The 24,148-nt window shown below is 35.0% G+C and overlaps 2 protein-coding genes and 1 long non-coding RNA gene across 3 annotated transcripts; all 3 read right to left on the reverse strand.

Moving 5' to 3' along the window:
• Nucleotides 1-496: 496 nt before the first annotated feature.
• LOC125056235 lies at nucleotides 497-1,718 on the reverse strand. Its single transcript, XR_007118023.1, has 3 exons — nucleotides 1,524-1,718; nucleotides 791-860; nucleotides 497-626 (listed from the first exon to the last, which is right to left on the reverse strand). It is a non-coding gene; the product is annotated as an uncharacterized LOC125056235 (long non-coding RNA).
• A 3,600-nt stretch (nucleotides 1,719-5,318) lies between these two features.
• Nucleotides 5,319-7,167, reverse strand: LOC125056015 (protein obstructor-E-like). Its single transcript, XM_047658823.1, has 5 exons — nucleotides 6,958-7,167; nucleotides 6,557-6,677; nucleotides 5,916-6,116; nucleotides 5,697-5,766; nucleotides 5,319-5,513 (listed from the first exon to the last, which is right to left on the reverse strand). Exons 2-5 carry the CDS (start codon nucleotides 6,669-6,671, stop codon nucleotides 5,345-5,347), a joined length of 555 nt encoding a protein of 184 aa, XP_047514779.1. The 5' UTR covers nucleotides 6,672-6,677; nucleotides 6,958-7,167; the 3' UTR covers nucleotides 5,319-5,344.
• Nucleotides 7,168-7,527: 360 nt separating this feature from the next.
• Nucleotides 7,528-15,761, reverse strand: LOC125056014 (protein obstructor-E-like). The gene is made up of 6 exons (XM_047658822.1): nucleotides 15,628-15,761; nucleotides 13,653-14,158; nucleotides 12,321-12,441; nucleotides 10,859-11,053; nucleotides 10,465-10,540; nucleotides 7,528-8,155 (listed from the first exon to the last, which is right to left on the reverse strand). Exons 1-6 carry the CDS (start codon nucleotides 15,662-15,664, stop codon nucleotides 7,819-7,821), a joined length of 1,272 nt encoding a protein of 423 aa, XP_047514778.1. The 5' UTR covers nucleotides 15,665-15,761; the 3' UTR covers nucleotides 7,528-7,818.
• Nucleotides 15,762-24,148: the final 8,387 nt, after the last annotated feature.

Here is a 24,148-nt window from a genome sequence, read left to right on the forward strand (position 1 = left end):
TTAGTTTAGTTAGTTAGTAAACTACTAGTCTAAACTAATTTGCAATCTAGTGTGGTGTTACGGAATGTTAAAGGGATTTTCATGGGATTCTGAGAAAAGAAGAAGAAAAAAACCGAATACGGAGGTTACGACGTATAGGATTGAGGTTCGGTTTATTTAGGAGATTTATTAAATACATTTGTGAGTTCTTATTCATTAGTAAATATTTCTTATTCATTATAATATATATAACAATTGCATGTTCTATACCTAATTTTTGGTACACTACAAGTCTAATTTAGTTTAACTAAACTAAACTTAGTACTTGACTATACTATTCAATTAACCGAATTAATACTTTTTCAGTTGTTAGTTTATATTCATTGTTTTCAATCTACTTATTATTAACGCCATTATTAGTAGTGTTTAATGATTAAGAATGATACAAAAATATTGATAATATTTTATTGAAAAATTAAGGTTTAGATTCAGAAGATCGCGGAACAGCGATGTCGGTTTCACAAGGCACTCTGTCAGCATCCACGCAGTGGCTTGTGATAGGGTCGAAGGCCAGACCTGGGTCGCAAGCGAGTAGGCGGCCACGACCCTCTTGGCAAGAGTAGAAAGCAAAGCAGTTACCATCGTACCTACGAATAAAAAACATAAGAAAAATTCAAATCTTAAAAGGGCATTTGGTATTTTCATGTATTGTCATGAACACACTTTAAAATATTATTTTATTAACAAAGATTGCATATTTTTTTTATTATGATTCATATATATATATTTATAAAATTAATAGAACTCTTACTTGTGGTTAGTTACAACGGGATTACCACTCTCGTCAAAACTGGGCGGAGGGCATTGGTATCCAAGGAATGCTGAAAGAAAAATAATAATTAAGGTTCAAATACATTATGACTTTTACAAGAAATTATAGAGTACTAGTGGACCCGACAGACGTTGTCCTGCATGATATTTCAAGCAATTAGTAAAGCAAAGTATGAAAGTACCGACTGCAGCGCCATCTGGCGGGCTGATTTGTGAATCTAAACCATTCCCAGATCCCCTTGAACACACACAAAACATTTCATCAAAATCGGTCCAGTCGTTTGAGAGAAGTTCAGTGACATACACACTCACAGAAGAATTATATATATAAATATGTCCTTCTAAATTATCCCACGAATTAGTTGTCATTTAAAATCTGTCAAAGCATTTGGATTCTTTACTTTGGGTGACTTCCAACGAGCAGCAGCCCTGCGATTCTGTAACTCACTTCACGAACTCACACAGCGGTTTTCGCATCGGCGGTCTCTCTCAAATCAGTCGTGAAGCAGTCATTTTATGATTTGGCATTCTGATAAACAATAAAGTACAAGCTCCCACCTTTTCAGAATGCTAAATCATAAAATGACTGCTTCACGACTGATTTGAGAGCGACCGCCGATGCGAAAACCGCTGTGTGAGTTCGTGAAGTGAGTTACAGAATCGCAGGGCTGAACATAAAATCGGGGGCAGAAAACGCTTTTTCTTATACTTACTTGCAACGTCACAAGACTTCACAAGGAAGGCCCAGTCACAACGGCTGGTCTCGAAGTTGAAAGCAAGCCCAGTGGGGCATACCATATCCACGGCCACACCTGCTATGCACATGCGGTACTGGCCGCAGTCAGATGGGTGAGCGCTAGGGGAGGGGAAGTATCCGTACTGGTGAGGGCAGTCAGGTGTTGGCTTTGGGGCTTCTGTAATAGAGTAAAAGACGTATGTGTACTTATGTACACGCGTTAGAAATTATACTTCGTTGGCATAACAAGATAAAAATCTTTTCAAAAATTTTATCTTTTGTCTTATTCTACGTTTGTAGAAAAAACGACTCTAACAATAGAAAAAATTTACTCTCATCATTTTTCCCTAACGCGCCAAAAGAAGTATTACTTCAAAAAAACTAAAATGTTGACTATAGCTAACTTCAGGGTGTCGGTTTTTTGTGACGGTGTGCGCGCGCATCGTAAAAATTTACTCTCGTAATTTTTCCCTAACGCGCCAAAAGAAGTAGGTATAACTTCAAAATGCAAGGAGTTAGGTTAATTATTATCGCAAAGTTTTATTGATGTCATTATATCAATGTATCTTTAAAATGGTAGCTTGTTAACACAGATACATACGAGCAACACTTCTGTCTCTGCAAGGCACGTCAGTGGGGTAGCCACAAGGGTAGTTGGGCCAAGGGACGCTTGCGTCGTAGTGAAGGCCATCTGGGCATGACTTTTGAACAGGTACGAAGTCCTAAAAAAATGAAATATAATAAAAAAAAAATATGAAAAATCGTTGTGCAACGGACGACCTAAATAACTCCTTTTTTCCCTACTCTATGAACTTCCTATTTATTTTATATTTCGTTCTGAAGTAATACTTACTATGCATTCTACATAGGCGTCACACTGGCCTTCCACCTTAGCGTATAGGTTCCTGCGAGAACATGGCGTGGCTAGTTCTGATGGTGCGACGGATGGAGCAACTTCTTCAGCAGCATAGCCTAAAATAAATTAAATAGTAGTTAGTAAACAACACACACTTTAAAATTAAAAAATAATATATTTTTTTAAATATTACACTTACTTGTCGCAATGAGAACAGAGGCGAGAATCGTAAAGCAAAACATAATGAAATTTCTTTTGCACTACTGAATTTGAGAGTACACGATTTCTGAATGATGAGATATTGGTTCAACCAAAATTTTTATACGTTCGAATTAATGAATTATTGTGGTGATATTAATGAATGCGGTTTTAGAACAATTACCAAACCATAAGACATTTTGACTATCCAATTAATTTAACTGCATTCCACGTTTAACAGTTATTTTAATAGATATTAGAGATAGTAAATACATATTGTAAAAAGTGTTGTCTTGAGTTTTGACATAAAGTAACAAACTAGTTTCATCAGGATTTATTGAACATTTTGTGTTGCATTTTTTATATTTTTGGATATAAGTATGATTTATGTTTAAAAAATAATTGAAATTATTCGATCGTCTTGTAGATTACGAGTGTTGAAAATATACCTAACCCTAACTGACGAGGTTCGATGAAATTACAGATAGATTAGAATTTGTCTAAATCCAATCAAAATAATTTAGGAAATGTTGGTTTGTAGGTATATAGGTATATATGAATATGCCACAAGGAGAAGTTTATATAAGGAAAAAAACCAGTCGCTACAACCTTTTAACGACTGGGCCAAAATAACGAAATTTCGAAAGGCGGAGGGCGGCTATAGTGAGATATCACGTGTAGGTACTTACTTATGTTTTCGTCAAACGCGTGATTTCTAAACCGAAAAGTGGCTTAGAAAAATGATCGAACTGTAGATCAAGAGAGATTCTCTGCGTAGTGCGCGTGATGAAACCGACGTTGATATTCAACAAAGTAATATTATATAAAAAATTAAGATTCTTTATAGGTACTAAAAATACACGTGATTTATGGTGGATTAGTCTTAAACCTCACCACGTGTCACCATGGGAGAGGGAGGGATTAAAAAAATTTAAAAAACATCACGTCACACGTGATTAATGTGCCCCAAAATGCGTGCACCAGATTTTTATTTGTTTCTCCTGCTTGCTTTTTGAATAAAATGCTTTTTACAACAAACCAAGCGCAATTTAAGAATTATCACTGAATAAATTCAAAGCTCTCGTTAAACATAAATTAATCAATAAAGCTTTTTATAAATCTGACGAATATTTAAATGATCCAAATCTTTGGGATTTATAGTCCAAATCAGACAATCTGTATGACACAAAACTTAGCGATTAAAAAGAGTGGCGGAGAGTTTCTTGCCAGTTCTTCTTGCCCGCTCTACGCCCTTGACTTGCAAACTGGTAGTAAATTTAAATTTAGAATCAATTTAATATCTTTTCTGTTGACGTTCATCAGTGTACTTGTTTACCTATATGAATAAAGTTATTTTGAGTTTGAGTTTTTGTTAAAGTCACAATAATATATAGAATCAGTCTGGAATAATTATGTCTAACCATTGCAGGTTTAGCAATATAGGGATCTTCTACATAGGCCTACAAACTTCATTTTGTATGATATTTCGATTCAATTACTAATTGTTCTTTAGAATTCTAAACGGTTGTAACGAACTTCATCTGTTTTTTGTTATAGAAGGATATAAACCCGAATTCCGCAACAATTGTACAGTCTTACTCTTTTAAATATGGACACATAATACGGACGTTAATAATTAGTAACTTGTATCAGTAAGTTCGGGGGACGCGCGGCATTAGTGTGAGAAATGCGCTAATATGTTTAGCGACCTATTTATTGTCCTTTTTCTTTCTCTCTCAGCCCTCACCGCTAGATAATTTCATTGTATGCCTTAGCATTTAAAATCTCACTTTACTACTCGAGTTAGGCCCTTGTATTACTAAGGCAGCGACATGCAAATTCGCTTGTGGACTAATATTTTAATATACTAAAGTCTATAGCAGAAATAAAGTTACTAGACCATGGCGTTTATTTTGAAATAAAACTTCTTAAAAGTAAAAAGACTGTTGCTTGCCTTGTAAGGATACTTGTACATATATAATAAACGGCAATATACTTGATATATTGTTAATTCGGTTTCGAGCGCTATAAGGCATTTTAAGGAAATAGCAAAAAGGTTAGTCGACATCACAGGAAGGCACAGAACTGGCAGCTACCTCGGACAAAGACTTAGTCTAGCAATTCAAAGAGGGAACGCTGCCAGTATCTTCGGAACCTTGCCTAAAGGGACTCCTTTTATTAATATATTTTAGTTATTATATTTTAAGGTTAGTTATTGTTTTATTGTTATAGATTTTAATTAGTTAATTGCAGATATGATGTTCTTAATATATATTGCTTTTATAAATAATAAATCATAACTTGCCATTGTAAATTATGTCAAATTAAAAAGTTGTGCCCGTCTAACTGTTAATGAAATAGTAACATATCTTTTATTCCTGCATGTCTCTTGGTCTAAGTGGGGCTGAAGACGTCCAGTACTCCCCACCGCTCGTTATTTCGTGAGCTTCAGCGCATATAAGCCATTGCTCTTACTTAGACAACAACAGCGTTGCCGGAATTATTTTTTAATTAACTTATCTAATTATTAATTATATTTGTATACAATTATCACGTTCTCTTTAATTTTACTCCATCAAAATCGCTACATCGCGTTTCAACAAGGAGTTCCAGGAGAACAATTAGGGAGATTATCAAACATTACATATTTTCTTTTACGTTTAAGACAGACATTATTTCGCTGCTTTTTTGAAAATAAAACTTTTATTACTGTTAAAATTTATTATTCAAATCTGTTTTAATCATTATTGTAATGCAGGTGCAGGTATTGACGCGTTGTCTTGACAACGCACTTTATCGGCATCCTCGCACCTGCCAGCGGCTTCATCGAAAGCGAAGCCAGCGTCACAGGAGAGCAGGCGAGGGTGACCACCACCTTGACACGAGTAGAAAGCGTAGCAACTACCCTTGTACCTGTAAATAATCAATACATTAAAAAGTGGAGTCATGATTGATTTGAACGTGTCCCTGTTGTCAGAATTAATATTCATTGACATAGACTAAAGAAAGATCTACTTAATCAATTTATGGTTGATTTTCGCGGGCAATTTGACCTACAAAGTTTCATCGTCTAAGTTTAGTTATTTTATATTTTACCTGTGGTTTGTAACAATTGGGTCGCCACTTTCGTCGTATGTGGCTGGAGGGCAAGTGTATCCCAGGTAAGCTGTAAATCATAAAACATACATATGTAACAATTTTCTTATTAAATTAAGCAATTAAGCCAATAATGATGTAATTAAGCTATCACCATTCCAATTAACGACTATCAAATATATTTTTAATAGACATCGAAATATAATTATATATTTTTACCTTCGACATTGCAAGATTTGACAAGTCCCGGCCAATCACAGCGTCCGGAGTCAGGGTTGAAAGCTAGTCCAGTAGGGCATTCCATTTCAATGGGTTTGCCATCAAGACAAAAGCGGTACTGGCCACAGTCATTTGGAGCGGCGACTGGAGATGGGAAGTAGCCATAACGGTGAGGACAGTCCGGGTTTGGTTTTGCGTCCTCTGTGGATGTAAAGACCATTATAATTGTGCAAGTTTCTTAAGTATATTCTAGTATCTGGGATAATAGTTAGATTAAATGTAAACGGATGTTAATGAAATTAATCATGGTGATAGCTTATTGGCAAATAATTTGGTCGTATATTTATGTTTTCGTTGTGGACATTGGCTACCATTTCTGTCGGTGAAAACGTAAAGGTTTATATTAAATAGTAATGAAACGAGTATGTATATATTTCGTTAAAAGAGTTAGGCACTGTTAATGAATTGTCGTTACTGGTACGACGCTTTTGATTATAGTCAAGCAAAATATTCTAGAGACTTACAATTTCACGTGTAATTTTTTTTTTAAATATCTAATAACATTTTAATGGCTACTAAATAGCTTGCATTAAATGCATTTAAAGCACACGCATTTTAATGATTTTTATTTGTTTACTTACGGGGTAAATTCCGGCCTACACATTGTACATCCATGGGATATCCACAAGGGTAGTTTGGCCATTCAACTCTGGGGTCAAAATGGAGTCCGTCCGGGCAATTCATTTGAACTGGCATGAAATCCTAGGAATTAATGAAGAAAAGATATACAAACGTTTCTATTGGGATATAGGCAATTGCTCTGATAATGAAGACATCGAAGATAAGTTGAGACTATCTCAATCAGTATAGAAATTATTGCATTTTAACATGTAGGTGTTCATGGTTTAATTTGTATCACATAGTATCGTAGCTCCGGATTCACGGTTTTGTTATCCATAGGAATAATAGGTTCAGCTTCATGTCAAGAAATAAAAGAATCAAATATTTTTTGTGAGTTTCTGGCACACAATTATATGCTTACTTTACACTCGACGTAGGCATCGCATTCTGCTTCGACTGGAATATAGGCGTTTCGGCGGATACAACCCTTTGGATGTGATGGTGGTGGTGTGGGGTCTATAGCTAAAACAGGCGGAGTTATTTCCGCTGCAACGGAGTAACCTATAAATTAATTTAAAGGCATTAATCGAAACCCTTTTGTCCTATCAAAAGCAAAAGAGATTCATAAAAACTGATATTACATATATTAAAAATTATATTATAAATATAATTTAAAAGAGTAATTACTATACTAACGTCCCCATTTTTATTAAATTTTGAATTATAATATAAATTTTGATTATATTGTAAATTTAAAAAGTATTTGAATACATTAAGCATTTTATATGGTTAATAATACTTACCACAGACCACCATCAACCCGATAAGAACAAAATTAAACATTTTTTTAGTGGACCACTTCTTTTTACAAAGACGAGTGCCGTGTGTTTGATATCGATTCCATTTCGAAATGTCATTTTATACTGAAGCTTCTAATACTTGTGGTTGAACTTATCGTTAAGAATAATTAGACGAAAAATTGATACACACATTAAACAGGAATTTTATAATTAATGATAAGATAGGCAATAACTGTACATGGTAACAAAATCTTAAATTGACTAAAGTTGCACAGTAGAATGATGTACTAAATTTAAATTATTTACAACAACGAGGTAATAAACATAGAGAATGACTGAGACATGGGACATCAGGAGTTGGGTAAAAGCTGGATCTATAACATTGCATTAATTCAAGATGTCTCGTGTAGCACATGTTGTTTATTCAAATAACCTTAGAATATAGCGGTGCATTCTCTATGTCTACGAGAGGTATGGAGGTCTTATATTTCCGGTTGCTCTTCTTCTGCATTATTGTCTATGATCTGTTCATCTTCTCCTCGTAAATTCTCACTGCGAATATCGTCGTACGGAGCGAACGTAGTGACTTCTTCTAGAGCCTTCCGGAAGCCACTTATAGCATTCTCAGCGATAAGTCTTTGGGACTCAGCTTTTCTGGAACGTTCAGCTTGTGTTCTTAGCTCTGAAGGACAAGCGGAAATCTCGTCGGCAGCGACACAGCTTTCGGTGAGTTCGTCGAAAGCGTTGTATCCTCCACATGATAAACGCCTAGGTTTGCCATCGATACATATAAAGTATTTTTGACAATCCTCTGCAGATCTGGAAATAAAAAATTAAATGTTTTATTATTTTTCAAGAATTTGGGACACGTTTTTAAATCATTTTTAATCATCAAGGTCTCATAAATTTTAAACCGTTTTTGTCGCCTGGGCCTAAAGGTTTTTTTTTTATGTTACAGGAGGCAGACGGGCAGGAGGCTCAGCTGATGGTAAGTGATACCGCCGCCCATGGACACTCGCACTGCCAGGAGGCTTGCAAGCGCGCTGCCGGCCTTTTAACAATTGGTACGCTTTTTCTTTAAGGACGCCAAGCCGAATTGGTTCGGAAATACTTCAGTGGGCAGCTGGTTCCACATAGTGGTGGTGCGCGGCAGAAATTGCCTTAAGAATCGCACAGTTGTGGAACAAACCAATTCTTTCTTTATTTCAAAAAAATGCTTATTGTTGAAGTGAAATTAAGTATAATTAAATTTTAGTTTTATTATTAATTTATTAAGGCATTGTATTTAGCATTATGCTCAGGGTACAAAATATTCGTCTCTATTCGCTCGAAAGTATTTCTAATATTTTTGAAATAACCTCTGGGTTGAAAGCTCAGGCTTTTACGGAATGGGTTTTTTCCACGACTAGCGCAAGGGCGTCTGCTGCGAGACTCGGACCTCGGCTTGGGCTGTCGCGGGGTTACCCCAGTGACTCAGGCTTAGAAGTTGTTTCATACTTATCCAAGCCGGAACAACTTCGTTTGTGCGTTTCATGGTAAGACGTTATCGCAGTTATTTATAAGCGCATTTTGTAGGTGTATCTATATGTGAACTAATACGATTTATGTCATGAATAATATAATAATAAAAAATAATTATGAATCTAATATGCATAATTTAATTGACAAATCTGATCATTAATATATCATAATTTTTTTAAATTTATATTCGAACTTCCATCTCACTTTGAAGGTGAAAAAACATTCTTTGTCTGTTTGCGTGAATTGATTCACTCATTATTTTCATGATTAAATTGTAAATATATGTAATATATGAAACTCAATATTTATAGTTAAAATCTTTCAAGTATAATTGATAAATAATATAATTAATTAATTAATAAAAACAAATTAAACATTAATACTTAATAAAGTTCTTATACTATTGCAAGGTTGAAAAAACAAGGCCATTTTTTGAGTCCGCGTTGGGAATTAAAATAAATTAATTTGTGCTATATCACGTACTTCCTGAATATTAAGATTCTTCAAGTTATCAAAAATAATGCCCTAAAGTGTCATGTGATCATATTTCATGATTATTTTTACCGTAAACATCTTTCAATGAACTAAATATTATTATTGAGAACAATATTTAAATAAAGATTCACAAAAAAAATCAATAATCAGTCAATCAATCTACATCCTCTTTAGGTCTGGGCCTCAGATTTCTGAATCTGATTTATGATCATTTTTAAATCTAACAGGCAAGTAGGTGATCAGCCTCCAATGCCTGACACACGCCGTCTACTTTTTCGGTCTAAGACATGTCGGTTTCCTCACGATGTTTTCCTTCACCGTTCGAGCAAATGTTAAATGCGCACATAAAAAGAAAGTCCATTGGTGCACAGCCGGGGATCGAACCTACGACCTCAGGTATGAGAGTCGTACGCTGAAGCCACTAGGCCAACAACTTCTTCATAGTAAAAATAATTCGTTCTACTGTCAGATGACGCCACTGACGTATAGGATCAAAAATTTTGTATGCATTGTTTTTCAATGCCAGCCCTGCGTTTAAATCTCTTTGCTTACGTAGAATTTGTGTCCACATATTGTAAATGCCTGGTATGTCTAATACTTATATAAAGCCAAGGCCGAGTCATCGTTGACATTTAGAATGACCGCTGACCGGTCACCAGGTAACCAGTTATGATTATTGTTTCTATAATTATAAACGGATTCTTGCAGATTGCCTTTTCCATTTAAAAATTACAGGGTTTTACAGGTCAGCTCGTTATATAATATAATATATAATACTATAGATCAGTATTTTTTACCTTATTCTCTCCTCTTATATAGCCTAATACTATATTAGGGCCACCACCACGATATGGCATGGGGGTCACTTTTACATCAGATTAATAACATTTTTTCCTAATATACATGTATAGTACCTGACACATATTTATTTTAAGTTCATCTTTTGGCTCCAGAATACGCTGATTTTCTCACCATATCCTTCCTTACTTAATATTGTATTCTTTGAAAACTAATGGGGAACGAGTTCTTAATGGATTAAGGATTATTATTATGAAAGTGAGAAGAAAAAAAGTTTTGATGTTTTGATGTTAGAAATAAATGCTTTGTCTCACCTGTAAAACCTGAAACCAGCTGGAGGACCAAGCTCTTCTGAAACTCTCACTTCCGGACAACGGAAACCGAGGAAAGCTGTAAATATTTGTGCAACATTAAAATTAATTTCACAACATACCTAGTAATGGAAATTTTAGTAGCATAGAATTTTAGTTCAGCGACATTTTTTAACATAAATCTGTTTAAATTAGTATCTTTTTTTTAAAACGTTATAATTCATTGAAAGATCCAGAGAATTTTATTATGATTATAGAAGTTGTTACATGACGATCACAACCGGTTATGTACAATAAAGTAGACAAAAATATCGATTTGATTTAAAGCATTCGAATTTCACTCATTATCCAGAAATACCAACAAATTTTAAATTACAAAGACATGTGTAATTGTTACCTTCAACATCACATTCAGGGACTAGGTCAGGCCAATCACATCGGTAGGTTTCAGAGCTGAACGCCAAACCCTCTGGACAGTTGAAGTCATAGCCAACTCCATTTACACAGTTCTTGAAAGTACCGCAGTTCTTAGAATCACCGCTTTTGAAGTACCCGAACTGATGAGGGCAGTCGGCGGTAGCCTGGGGTGGTTCTGAAATATTTTTTCATTAGAACTGAAAGACTATTCCTTAACATATATTATATATGGGATAGGTCTAATCTCCTATGGGATAAATAATATAAACAAAGATAAATTGTGCTATTTGTCACTTCATCGGACTCAAAACTTATGATGGACTTTTTGTGACGATTAGCGCTATCTGACAGTCGTGAATGGCAACAATAGTGTTTATCCTACCAATAAGTAATAAATAGCTAATTTTGAACTTATGTCGAACTTATCCGTACATTGTGAAACAGACCCTAATTGTACAATGTTAGTGCGAACTATGACTCGTATGTCAAAATCCAACACTTGTGACTTAGCATTAAGTTTCTAAATCTTATCTCAACAGTCAAATTTCTTCCTTTTGTTAGGGTAGTATAGTGTGGACTGAGTTTCCGAACTTAGACGCCCATTTGGTCCGTTGAGCCTGGCTAATTAAGCCAGCTTAGCTCCGTCCAGAAACTCAGAAGTTTAGTGGACACTATCCAGGCTTCCCCGAGATTTTGTTAGGGTGACGAGTGTTTATATACCCATTTATGTTCCGTTACTTTATCCATAGATTTTATATATAGAGACGATGTTAAACAGGATACTCCTAACGTCATGTATCTGATATTCCTTGCTTACATAGGCTTTAATTTTTTTCCTGTTGGCTTTATTCTCATACTACAATCTTGTCACATGAGTCAAGCCTGATATCAATTCTTGATTTGACTTTGCGCCGTGAATTTTAATTAGTTTTTAAACTAAAGTTCAAGGTTGAACAACAAATTTGTGTCAAATTAAAATTTGATTGGATGCACGAAAGATTAAACAGCTTTAGGACTTAATTTTATTTTTCATCATTAATAAAATAAGGTTTTACTGCTTCATAATAATTCAAACTGGCTTCGTCATACCCCTTGGATCAAGCAACTTTGTTTAAAGGTTTTAATTTTAAGTTAAGGCTTGATTCTTAGCGAAACTAATGAATAAAGTTACCGGTTGGCTGTTCTATGGAAATGTTATCTGGTGGCAGAAAGCAGATCTAAATTGAAATGAACAGGCTAGGCAATTACTTGTATTCTTTGTTGATTTAAGTTACTTAATATTTGCCTAGCTGTTTGATCAAGTGGCTGAATATCAGGCCGCTTCACCGCGCTGTTTCGTAAAGCGACTAGGCTGTTGATTGAACGGCTAATTAAGCTATTTGGCTGCGACATATGACAATGACTCCTGTCAACTTAAACGATATATGCTGTGGATAACTTACGTAAAGAAGATCTGGCAAGACATGGCACGTCGTTGGGATATTGGCATGGGTAGACGTTGAACTTTACATTGGGATTGTATCGGAGACCATCAGGACACAACTTTTCTTCTGCTGTGCCGTTCTATACAAATAGAAGTTTATTAAATATTTAGTTTTTATGTAGCCTTTCTTCATGTTGAAAAAGTGGCGGTCATTCAAGGAATTAACTGTTTTTGTAGCATATACTATCCACCAGGTCAATCGCTAATAAAATTTGTTAATATTTTAATTTACCTAAATATTTCAATCCTAAAGATTACGAGTTACGGCAGTTGTTAAAGAGGTTATAGGTACACAATGGAAGAGATGTCTCTTATTACGGAACGTTGTCACGGAAGCATAACCTTTACAAACGTTTTGTTGGATAACTTTAGTATTATATCTACTAGAGATAAATGTTAAACTAGTAAATATCCATATAAAAACGTGTTGACGACGAATAATTTTTTGATAGTCAATAGAAATTTTACAATTTGTAAAAATTTACGTAGCATTTGTTTATATTCTTGCAATCTCCTCTGAGAACTGAAATTGATGATTGGAGCGTCAAATACTTTAACTCTACTCCTGAATCACTCTATATTGGTTGTCTTACTGAACAGTTATTCTTAGTACTTGTCGATCATATTTAAAATATAACGCATTCAACAAAATTTTCTTCAATATCTGTTATAAATGTATAGTTTATTTGAAGATGCTGTCAGTTAAGCAGACTTTTCGGTAAGGCCATGTCGTTATCCTTGCGTAACCTAAAATATTGCGCATTATAACGGGTCATGAACACGTACAGAATATTATTTGAATGACAAAAACGGATTATTTATATATATTATTGTTTTACATGTTAAAAACAAAAGAAAGCTTAGAAAAATTATCAAGGAAATACTACGACGACTTTTTAAGCCTTGAGTTGTTTAAGTTACAGTGGAAAAGGCTTAAAAGGATCATGAGCACACCCCATATACACATCCTCACGTACATTGTACATACCGTCACTTTCACACTATCACGCAACACAGCAGAATTAGGTATGACTTAGTTAAATGTTTTTAATTGAGTTTTCCTTTCGTAAATGTTTAAACCTTTTTGTATATATTATGTATTTGATCTTTGGATATATCTTTAGTAAAATTGTTTTTCGTTACATATAATTTATGCTAGCTGTAGGATTACGAAATAAATTAAACAAAAATCTGAGGCCAAGGTCCTCAAAGTAAGAGAAATATACCTAATACAGAGTAAAACCTGCACACAAACGTTTGCATTCTATATTATTTGTAATAATATACATACCAAACACTCAATATATCTGTCACAGCTTCCAGGAATTGAATAACGCTCGTTCTTCTCAATACATGTTTTTCTGCTTAAAGCACGTGGAGCTGATTGAGCCTCATACTGGTCCTGTGCTTGATATTTTGATGACTCGCCGGCGATATCACTACTTTCGGTTACTTTACTGATGCCACCATCATCATTCAATTCGCTAGCATCATCAACATCACCCGTTTCGGTAAGACTAGCTTCGTTTCCACCATCACTGAAGTCACTGGTCTCTTTTAAGTTGACACTTTGACTATTGGCATCAACAGACTCTTCTATATTTGCAACATTGTCCTGACTTGCACTTCCAGTATCACTTGTTTCTTGTAAAGCAGCAGCATTATCTTGACTCGCAACTCCTACGTCGCTTTGTTCTCGTAAACTGAAACCGTTTTCTTCAATGCCACCTGTTTCTTCTATTGCAAATTCATCTTCTTGGGTGTTCAGCGAATCGTCAGAAAGCATCTGTCCATAAGCTGAATTAAAAACAAATGTTACTAAGTATATCAATGTTATTGCTAAGTCTTATTTTTTTAAGCAATGGTCGAGATTGTCTATAGCTTGATCTTTGATTGCGAATATAAGAAAATATGTAAACGGTAATAAAATATATCTACTTCGATGACTTTTAGATCATATATTTGCAAATCAAAAAATTATGTTATTAAGCCTATTAAGGTTAGGGTAATCTTTAATTTATCTTTTTAATATTTAAATTATGATCAGATAAAATATATGCTGCGTATATCCTTTGATTTTAGAATATTAAAAATCAAGGTCCCCAATCGAACTTCTTGATTTATGACTTTGAAATGCTAATTAATCAGAATGAGATTGAAACACACGGCATAATTAGAGAATTTAAAATCCTTCCTCCTTTAAATTGTATTTCTATATGAGTTTTGACTTTTAGCAGGACGTTACGACAGTGGCGTAGCTAGGTAACCAAGGACCCTGGGGCAAATTGAAAAATGGGACCCGCTGCTGTGTAAACTGATTAGGTTTTATCAAATAAAAATATGAATATACAAATACTTTAAAAATGCTAAGCTACTAAAGCTTTTTTGTGCACTGCAGGGCACTCGACACTCGAACAACTGTGATGCTTAATTCTTTCTAATAAATGCTTCCAATCTCGAATTCCAAAACGCACATATCCGTCAAATTGACGACACTGCCAACCTACAAAAAGAATTTAGGGGAATTCCCTAGAGATAACTTTTGAATTTCTCTCAGCTGAGTTGTCATGATTAAAGTGGGATTGCAAGCTGGCAATATTTATTTTGAAAATGAGAGAAATTTTCAAAATTTCAGTTCGATTGAGATTTCTGGTAAGGATTCGAGGGCCCCTTGAGTTTGAGGGCCCCGGGGCACTGCCCCGCCTAGCCCCTAGGCAGCTACGCCACTGCGTTACGAACGTTTTCTATAAAGTATTACACTATACATGGTTGGATATGCCGCAACCCCTTAATGCGAACGGCAAAAAAATTCATCAGTTTTTATTTCTATGGCATGTGTGGGTCAACCCGTAACAATATTCTTGTCTACTAAGCTGATTTTACTATTGAAAAGTTGACTCGTCGCTATAAACACCCACATAATAATTTATTATAAGGCGTATTAGCGGATAAAGTCTAAATAATTATTACCTATTATGTACATTGTACATGTATGTGTGTCAGTGGTCAGTCATCTCTATCTAATAATAAATACCTAAGTCATAATTCCTAGGAATATGTACCTTATATTTAAAAAAATATAAGCTATAAAATATTTAATTTTAAATTAATAATCTATTTAAAATTCGACATTTTCTTTAATTTTTTAAATGGTTCTTTAAACGTTATATTAATGCGTTAAATTATTCTAACATAAACAAAAGACAGTTGTTTCACTTGAATTTATTATATGCAAATTAAAACCAAAATAATTAAATTCAACTCACCAACAGCGCATAACGCTACTAATATAAAAACCCTCATTTTCCAGCCTGTAAGCACGTTCACACGAGCTTCGCACTACCACTGAATGACCGGTCAGGTGGACCTTCCGACCTTGGGGACAGACCGTGATGAAACCTACGCTAGACAAAGGATTCTTTGGCTGATTCGGTATCGCCGAATTCGCTTATAAAGACGACGAGCTCGTCACGTGACGCGTTAAAAAGGTTTTAAGAACAAAAAAAATAGAGAAGTCCTGTAATTTTTTTAGAACAATGTCTTGGTGACGTCGATTGTCGTCGGCAGCAATAATGCTAAATATTATACTTTTTTTTAAATTATCTATTTAAATTTATTACTTAATTTATTTTTAGTTTAATATTATAATAATTGTAATGAATGTCGACGCTTAGGTGCACGGAGACATTGTGATTTGTAATCAATTTGTTTTCCACCATCACATTTTTTTAAATAGAAATAAAAAATGTGTGCTTGTCCGGGAAAGTAAACTTAATAAATTATTATGTTTATCAATTGTTATGCATTTTTATAGATTTTACAATTTGGGTTCAAAGGTCGACGTTAACGCCAGATGGATTTGTCTCGCCTTTTTTGAAACAAGGCCCGTTTTCAAGACGTGAGTGTTCGCGATGTCTCGAGAAGCCAAGAAGCTGTGCAATGTTTGAAGTTGTGCAACAATTTTTAGCAAATTTACATATATTACTAATGGAAAATTTGCATTGCATTATCTGTTGTTTTTAGATTTTAGAATCCAGTGACATTAAATGACCTAAAAAATAATATTGTATAACGGATATAACACGAATTTGTTACTTACATAACGTTTGGGTGTTTTACAGAAGTGGTGGTTAGCTAGAGACTTTCGATAAAAGAGAAATCTTGTGTAAAGGCAAAAATTGTGTTCCTAATATTTTTCCCAATAATTTTTGAAGTGAAACTTTATTAGGCGCATGAGGGTAAAATTTTTACGGAACGGAACGAACATGTACAGCGTTTTTGTCGAAAAAATGGGAGAGAGCGATTGAGACCGATTGAGAGAGAGTGAGAAGAGTGAATTACCTAATAGAAATTCTATTTTTAAAAATAAAATTTCGTAAGGAGAATTTATAAAATATTAGCATTTTATATTGTATGCAAAATATTTTATTGAAATCTCAAATGACGAATTGTAAATTAAAATGCCACGTGTTTTTATTATTAATTACAAAATTAAATTTATTATTCGTTTTCTACACTTAATATTTTAATAACAATTAAATTCATTAAATTCCGAACATTCTTCCTTTTTCCCTCCCTCTAAGTGTCGGAAATGTAAAGCTTTAGATTTGTAGAAATTTTAACAAGAGTTAAAAATTAGTTTCCCAAGAAATTACACTTCTGACATGTATACTTTTTTTTATAGTTCCCAACACGATAGAGGCATGAGTAATTTTTGTGTGCGTCGTCGTCATCACGGCTTGTAGCCGCTTGCTTGCTTGTATATTTATTCACCATATAAAGTACATTATAATATTTGACGGTTAATTTATCAACGTATAACTGCCCGGTGCGGAATTATAGTCTTGCCGGGAATCGAACTCTGTCATGTGCATCCCTAACCAGTCAATAATATTTTTGGGGTGTTCAAACACCAAAATAGGTTGCGAGTTTGCTCGTTGATTTCACATTCCTTTCCTCAAATCGTTAAATTAGAAATATACATTTGAAAATAGCTCATTATTTGCACTTCTTAAAATTTTCAGTATTTTGTGTGTTACTTGTTCTCTAACTGAAGCTGTCGTTGGTAATACGTTATTCATTATCGTCAAGACATACTTAATTTTTCGATACAAAAAGATTATAGAGATTAGATAGAGATATATCCACCTTGGATGTAATAAAAAAAGGGAGTGACAAAAGGGAGTAACAACCTTTTAATTTGACTAACTCGTAAACATTTCAAATTTCGAAACGATTTGCAGTAAAATGATTCAGAATTGTTACAATTTGAAACGCGAACACAGCCTTATAATCCACAAGTTGTCGTTATTAATATTTTTTGCGTTGTAAATAAAACCCTATATGGAGATCATGCGATAAAACCACTCTCGTAGTCGTGATAAACATACTTATGTTAAAAGGACAATGGCCCCTAGCTTCAGTCTACCTACAAACTCTTTTCCTCAGTTTCAAAGTGAGATTCAAGTCTATAGAATAGTCTTGAATGAATCTTCGACTGTTGCTTGAGTTGATATATCCGATAAAAATTTATTTTAGATCTCGATATGAAGTTTCCGAGTTTTGTGGACAATTTAAGACACAAAATTTATCATACTTGCAGGTAGATCATCATCAAATGGCATACACAACAATATCACATACAGGTCAAACTGATAACCGCTTAAAGAATACTTCAAGTCGGTTGAAGAATACTCCAAAACTCAAATGTACAAAAGAGCAAATCGCACGTTTAGTAACTACTACAAACGAAACCTAGAGCAGCCCAAAAAAAAATCAAGTTCAAACATTGTTACAAATCTAGTTAGTTATAGTTATTTATCTTAATCATGTGAAGGAAATTACTGCCCTTTCTAGGACCTTAAGGGAGAATCCTCGAACAGATTAACCATTGACTGGCCACAGCTGGAGACAGCTTAGATTCGACAGTCGATTTCGGGAATTGTAGGTACAGGTTAAATCGTCGTAAATAGGTGTTCAAACAGAAAATGTATAGCAATGTTGTATGAATTAAACATTGCATCAAAATAAACATCAGCTGAAGAAATATTATTCTATTTTTTTATAATTACTTATATCAAAAGGTGCGCTATTATAACTGTCTAAAGTTCTATATAATTATTTAAATTAACACTCGTAGGACTCGTAGATGATCGAACATCGCTATTACGACGTTAAGTTATTGTCAAGATTCTGAAACTATGACCCCGGTTTGTCAAAACCAATACATTTTTGACATACGGAAGTTATATTTATCGAATGGAGACTCTGAATCTTAGCCTGACTCCCAATGCAACGTGTTCAGACACAAAAGGTTGACCACCTTCAATACTACTTGGGGGATATTATTCATAATGTAAGGGTTGTAGCGCCACCGGATTATTATTATTACGCTAAATGGCACGAGTTGTCATTCGAAAATAATATTCATCTTATTAATCCTTTCATATCTTTCTTTTAGATCCTATCTGTAAAAGTAAACTATCTAACATTACCAATGAACCGTTTTTCGTCGTAATTGTTGTCAGGCGTGCACAAATTATTGCACGCATTAACTACCGCTATTTAAAGAAACCTGGATTCCATATTAGATTCGATATTACAATTGGTGATAATTAAATAACCCTTTAACACACAAATAGGTGTTCACAACCTACTTTTCTACTACAGTTTTGTAACTATTACATGTCACACGCTACGCCGCTGCTCCTCTCATGGAAGACATTGTCCTTAAAGCCACAGCCAGCATCGGAATACTTGGCGTAGGCATATATAAGGATATTCTTATTCTTATTATATTCAGTATCGCGCTCATTTGGAGATAAGCCTGAGATGTTACTTCACACCGGGTTACTGCTTGCTATAAAGTGCAAATTCTGCCATATATGGAGTACTGTTCTCACCTCTGGGCGGGTGCTCCCCAGTACCAACTCTTACCATTTGACCGTATTTAACAAAGAGAGATTCGAATCGTTCAGTTACTTTCCGAGCAGCTTGATCCCTTGGCGTTGCGTTTGCCCCCTGAACTAAGAAAAAAAAAAATACGTGCGTCCCACTCCCATGCTCGAATGGGAGTGGGACGATTGTTTTATTATTTATTTGTTGTTTGTCATCAGTTGTTGTTTTCATTTCGGTTAGAAACGTCGCGTATTAAATATTGTGATCGAAAACGTGCAACGCGCTGACGCAGCGCCGCGATCGCGTTACGATGAATCGTTGACCTAATACATGTTATTGTGTAATGAATTAAGGCGAGGTTATGTCTTTATAATTTTAATTATTATATAAAATTTATGATGTCATCTCAAAGTGTTATTGAAATTAAAACCCAAACCGAGCAATTACTAGTGGGTGAACTGAAAAAGGAAAGAGCCCGATGCTCAGACCTGGAAAGTATTGTCCATCAACTCAAGGAACGAATAGCTCAGCTAGAACAAAAAATAGATCAACCCTTAACACAAAGGGATGAGGCAGCCGCTGAATCAATTCAGTATGAGACGGACGAAGAAGAACTGGCTAAAGAAACGGAATGGGTGCGACAAAAAAGCAGAAAGAAAAGGAAACTAAACACCTCCCCTTCCCCCATGAAAGAAGTTACTTGTAATAAAGTAACCAAAGAAAAACCCAAAAAGGAACCCCTTCCACCTCCGATTATTGTCGAAAATGTGATTGAATACCAATCATTTTACGATTCCTTACTTAAAAATGAATTAAATAAAGACTCTTTCACCGTGAAAATGCTTAGGAATGGATCGGTGAAGATTAACAGCAATAGTGAAGCTACCTACAGAGGTATCACAAAACACCTTAAAGAAGAAGATGCTTCGTGGTTCTCATACGAGAACAAGCAGAGCAGGCCAATAAGAGTAATGGCAAAAAATCTGCATGCCTCTTGCAAGCCTGAAAGGATAGTTGAAGACCTCATTCTCCAAGGATTTAAAATCTTAGACGCAGCCGTCAAATATAGCTGGAAAAACAAGGAACCGCTAAACATGTTCATTCTCTCTTTCCACCATCAGGAAAACATAAAAAATATTTATGAAATAAAATCGATACTTGGCTGCAAAATTGATGTACAGCCATTGAAATCACCAAAATTGATCCCCCAATGCAAGAGGTGTCAGGCTTATGGGCACACACAGAAATACTGCTCCAAGGAGCCGAGGTGTGTAAAATGTACTGCAAAGCATCTCACAGTAGACTGTAACAAGCCACGAGACGCGAAACCGAAGTGCGTTCACTGTGGTGAGTCACACCCAGCTAATTACAGAGGCTGTGTTGTAGCTAAAGAATTGCAAAAAATGAGAAACGTTTTAAAATCCAAATCAAAAACTGAAACGGACAAACCTGTAAAACCAGCAAAATTAGTTTCCAAGACTGTTTCCTTCGCTGAGGTTACTAAAGGTCCCAAGATTCTATCCTCAACACAAAATGAGACTAAATCTAACACAGGCTTAGATGAAAAGATTAACACCATACTTTCATTATTGACATCTTTTGATGAAAGACTTAAAAAACTAGAAAGCAGCACCAAAATAGCAGCTTCTAAACGTCCAAAGCAATGATGTCTTTAAAAATAATGGCATGGAATGCTAATGGGCTTTTAAAACACCAAAGAGAACTTCATATAATTCTTAAACATGAAAACATTGACATCTGCTTGGTATCGGAAACACATTTTACCAGGGAGTCGTACATTCAACTTAAAGGATATAACGCCTACCATGCCCTTCACCCAAGTAATAAATCCAGCGGGGGAAGTACAGTTATAATAAAGGACAGTTTGAAACACCATGAGGTCTTTAAATATGAAAAAGAACATATTCAGGCTGTGGCTGTATGCCTATCAATGAAGCGGTGTCCATTAACAATATCTTCTATCTACTGCCCACCAAGACATGCACTTAAGTACGACCAGTACACAACCCTGCTAAAAAGTCTTGGAAATAGATTTGTTTTGGGAGGCGACTTCAATGCAAAACATACCTACTGGGGATCAAGATTAATAACGACTAAAGGAAAAGAACTATTTAATGCTATGAAAGATTTGAGATGTGATGCAATTTCGACAGGGAAGCCTACATACTGGCCAACAGACAAGAATAAAATACCAGATCTTATAGATTTCTTCATATTTAGAGAAGTATCACCAAATGTTCTCCAAATAGAGGAAGCTTATGATATGAACTCAGATCACTCACCAATCTTACTCACAATTGGCGAAGACCCTGTAAAGCGGAAACTGAATCCATGTCTCGTGAACCCGCATACGGACTGGGACAGCTTCAAAATTTATCTTGAGAATATTATAGACCTAAGAGTACCTTTAAAGACTGAGGAACAATTAGATTTAGAAGTAAATAAATTTACAAAGAACATCCAACAAGCTGCTTGGAGCAATACTCCAAAATTTAAGAAAAAGGTACAAAACAACTACTTTCCAGAAGAGATTATAAATCTGATAAAGACAAAACGAGCTCAAAGAAAAAGGTGGCATTACACAAGATGTCCTGAAGACAAAAAACATCTGAATAACCTCACTAAACAACTGAGGAGAGAGATTAAAATACATAAAGATACTTCAATAAAGAGATTCCTAAACCAATTAACTTCTGATGGTTCCACCAACTACTCCATCTGGAAAGCGATAAGAAATATCAAAAAACCTACAACACATATTCCTCCCTTGAGAGAGTCTGATGGGAATTGGGCTGTAAGTAATATACAAAAAGTTAGAAGGTTTGCTGATCATCTAGAAAATATATTTCAAATCGATGAAGAAGATTCACTTGACTTCGAAGAAATATCGTCAGAACAACTAAACATCCGTCTAGTCACACCAAAAGAAGTTTTAAGTGAAATTAAATGTTTAACTAAAAAAAAGGCGCCAGGCTTTGATTTAATTACTGGTGAGGTACTACAGCATCTCCCCCGTAAAGCTGTAGTTAAAATGACAACCTTAATTAATGCTTCATTTCGACTTCAATATGTTCCCAATATGTGGAAAGTTGCGGAAGTGATAATGATTCCTAAGCCAGGAAAACCACCACACGAAGTAACGTCCTACAGGCCAATCTCATTGTTACCTGTTATAGCAAAACTATTTGAGAAACTCTTTCTCAAACGTCTTAACCCTATTATTGCCAAAAAGCAGCTCATACCGGATTACCAATTTGGTTTCAGAGAAAAACATTCTACCATTGAGCAGGTTCATAGAATTACAAATAATATAGAAAAAGCACTAGAAGAACAAAAGGTCTGCTCCACGGTCTTTCTGGATGTAGCTCAAGCATTTGACAAAGTGTGGCACCGAGGACTTGTTTATAAATTAAAGAAACTACTGCCTCGTCAATTTTCAAATATACTAGAGTCATACTTAACACAAAGAATGTTTAGAGTACGACAAGAAGATGATTATTCAGAACTGAAAGAAATAAAAGCTGGGGTGCCGCAAGGGAGTGTATTAGGTCCGGTCCTGTACCTCTTATACACATGCGATATTCCTGAACTAGAAGATAACGTAATCGCTACCTTTGCCGATGATACTGCTATCATGTCTACGGCAGATACTGAAAAGGAAGCGGTAGTAAAACTACAAAAAGCCATAAATACTGTTGGCTTGTGGACCAAAAAATGGCGGATACGATTAAATCAGTCTAAATCAGTTCACATAAACTTTACCAACAAAACATCAAATTACCAGCCAGTATATATTGATAACGTCAAAGTGCCGTTCCAAAATTCAGTTAAGTACCTAGGTATGACGCTGGATACCAAACTCCGATGGAAGGTCCATGTTAAAAAGAAGCGTGAAGAGCTGGATCTCCGTTACACTAAATTGTACTGGTTGCTCGGAAGGCATTCCGCGTTATCAGTTCAAAATAAATTATTGATTTACAAACAAGTCCTGACACCTGTATGGACTTATGGTTGCCAGCTGTGGGGCTGCACCAGTAATAGTAACATCCAAGTAATCCAAAGATTCCAAAACAAAGTGCTCAGGGGAATAGTCAATGCTCCCTGGTATATTCGCAATAACGACCTCCATCGGGACCTTAATATAGAGGACGTCGCCACAATAATAAAAAAGACTGCTGGAGCCCACGAACAAAGGCTCCACCATCACGTGAATGTCGAGGCTATTCAACTCCTTGACACCACTGGCCTAGTGAGAAGACTTAAAAGGACAAAACCATTTGAACTAGTGAATTAGTGTTAGTGCACGTCAGTACTAAATACACAGTGAGTGAAAGAAAAAAAAATAGAACACAAGAACAGAGTGTCTTCCCTTTAATAGAGACTGTAAGTAGTGTTATTGGACACTTTCTTATGAAAAAATCCTTATTAGTAAATTAGGTTAGACTTAAATTACTTATTAGTCTTTAGTTAGGCTAGATTGTAATGTGCCATGATGTCTTAGTAAAGACACATGTATATAAAAAAAAAAAAAAAAAAAATTTTTTGTTTATTGTTTTTGATACCCAATGAGTCCTTTATTTCTTTCCTATAAATTTTCAATACTTATATTATTTTATTTGAATCTTGAGTAGCTATACCTATTATTGCTTTTTTATTAATTATTGAAATAAATACCAGCTCGTTCAATTTGCAATGTTAACTCTTAAATAGTACAAGCAAAATACACACAATATTGCGGAATTTGTTTAAGCGTTAAGTTAACTAATATAAATGCTTTGCACGTAACTTTAGATTAACTTCCTCATCTCACGGTAAGCTGCTCATCAGTATTCTAACAACATCTTGGAATGCCCCACTAATTTGCCATTC

The sequence above is a fragment of the Pieris napi genome, chromosome 14 (assembly GCF_905475465.1).
Source record: "Pieris napi chromosome 14, ilPieNapi1.2, whole genome shotgun sequence".
NCBI lineage: Eukaryota > Metazoa > Arthropoda > Insecta > Lepidoptera > Pieridae > Pieris > Pieris napi.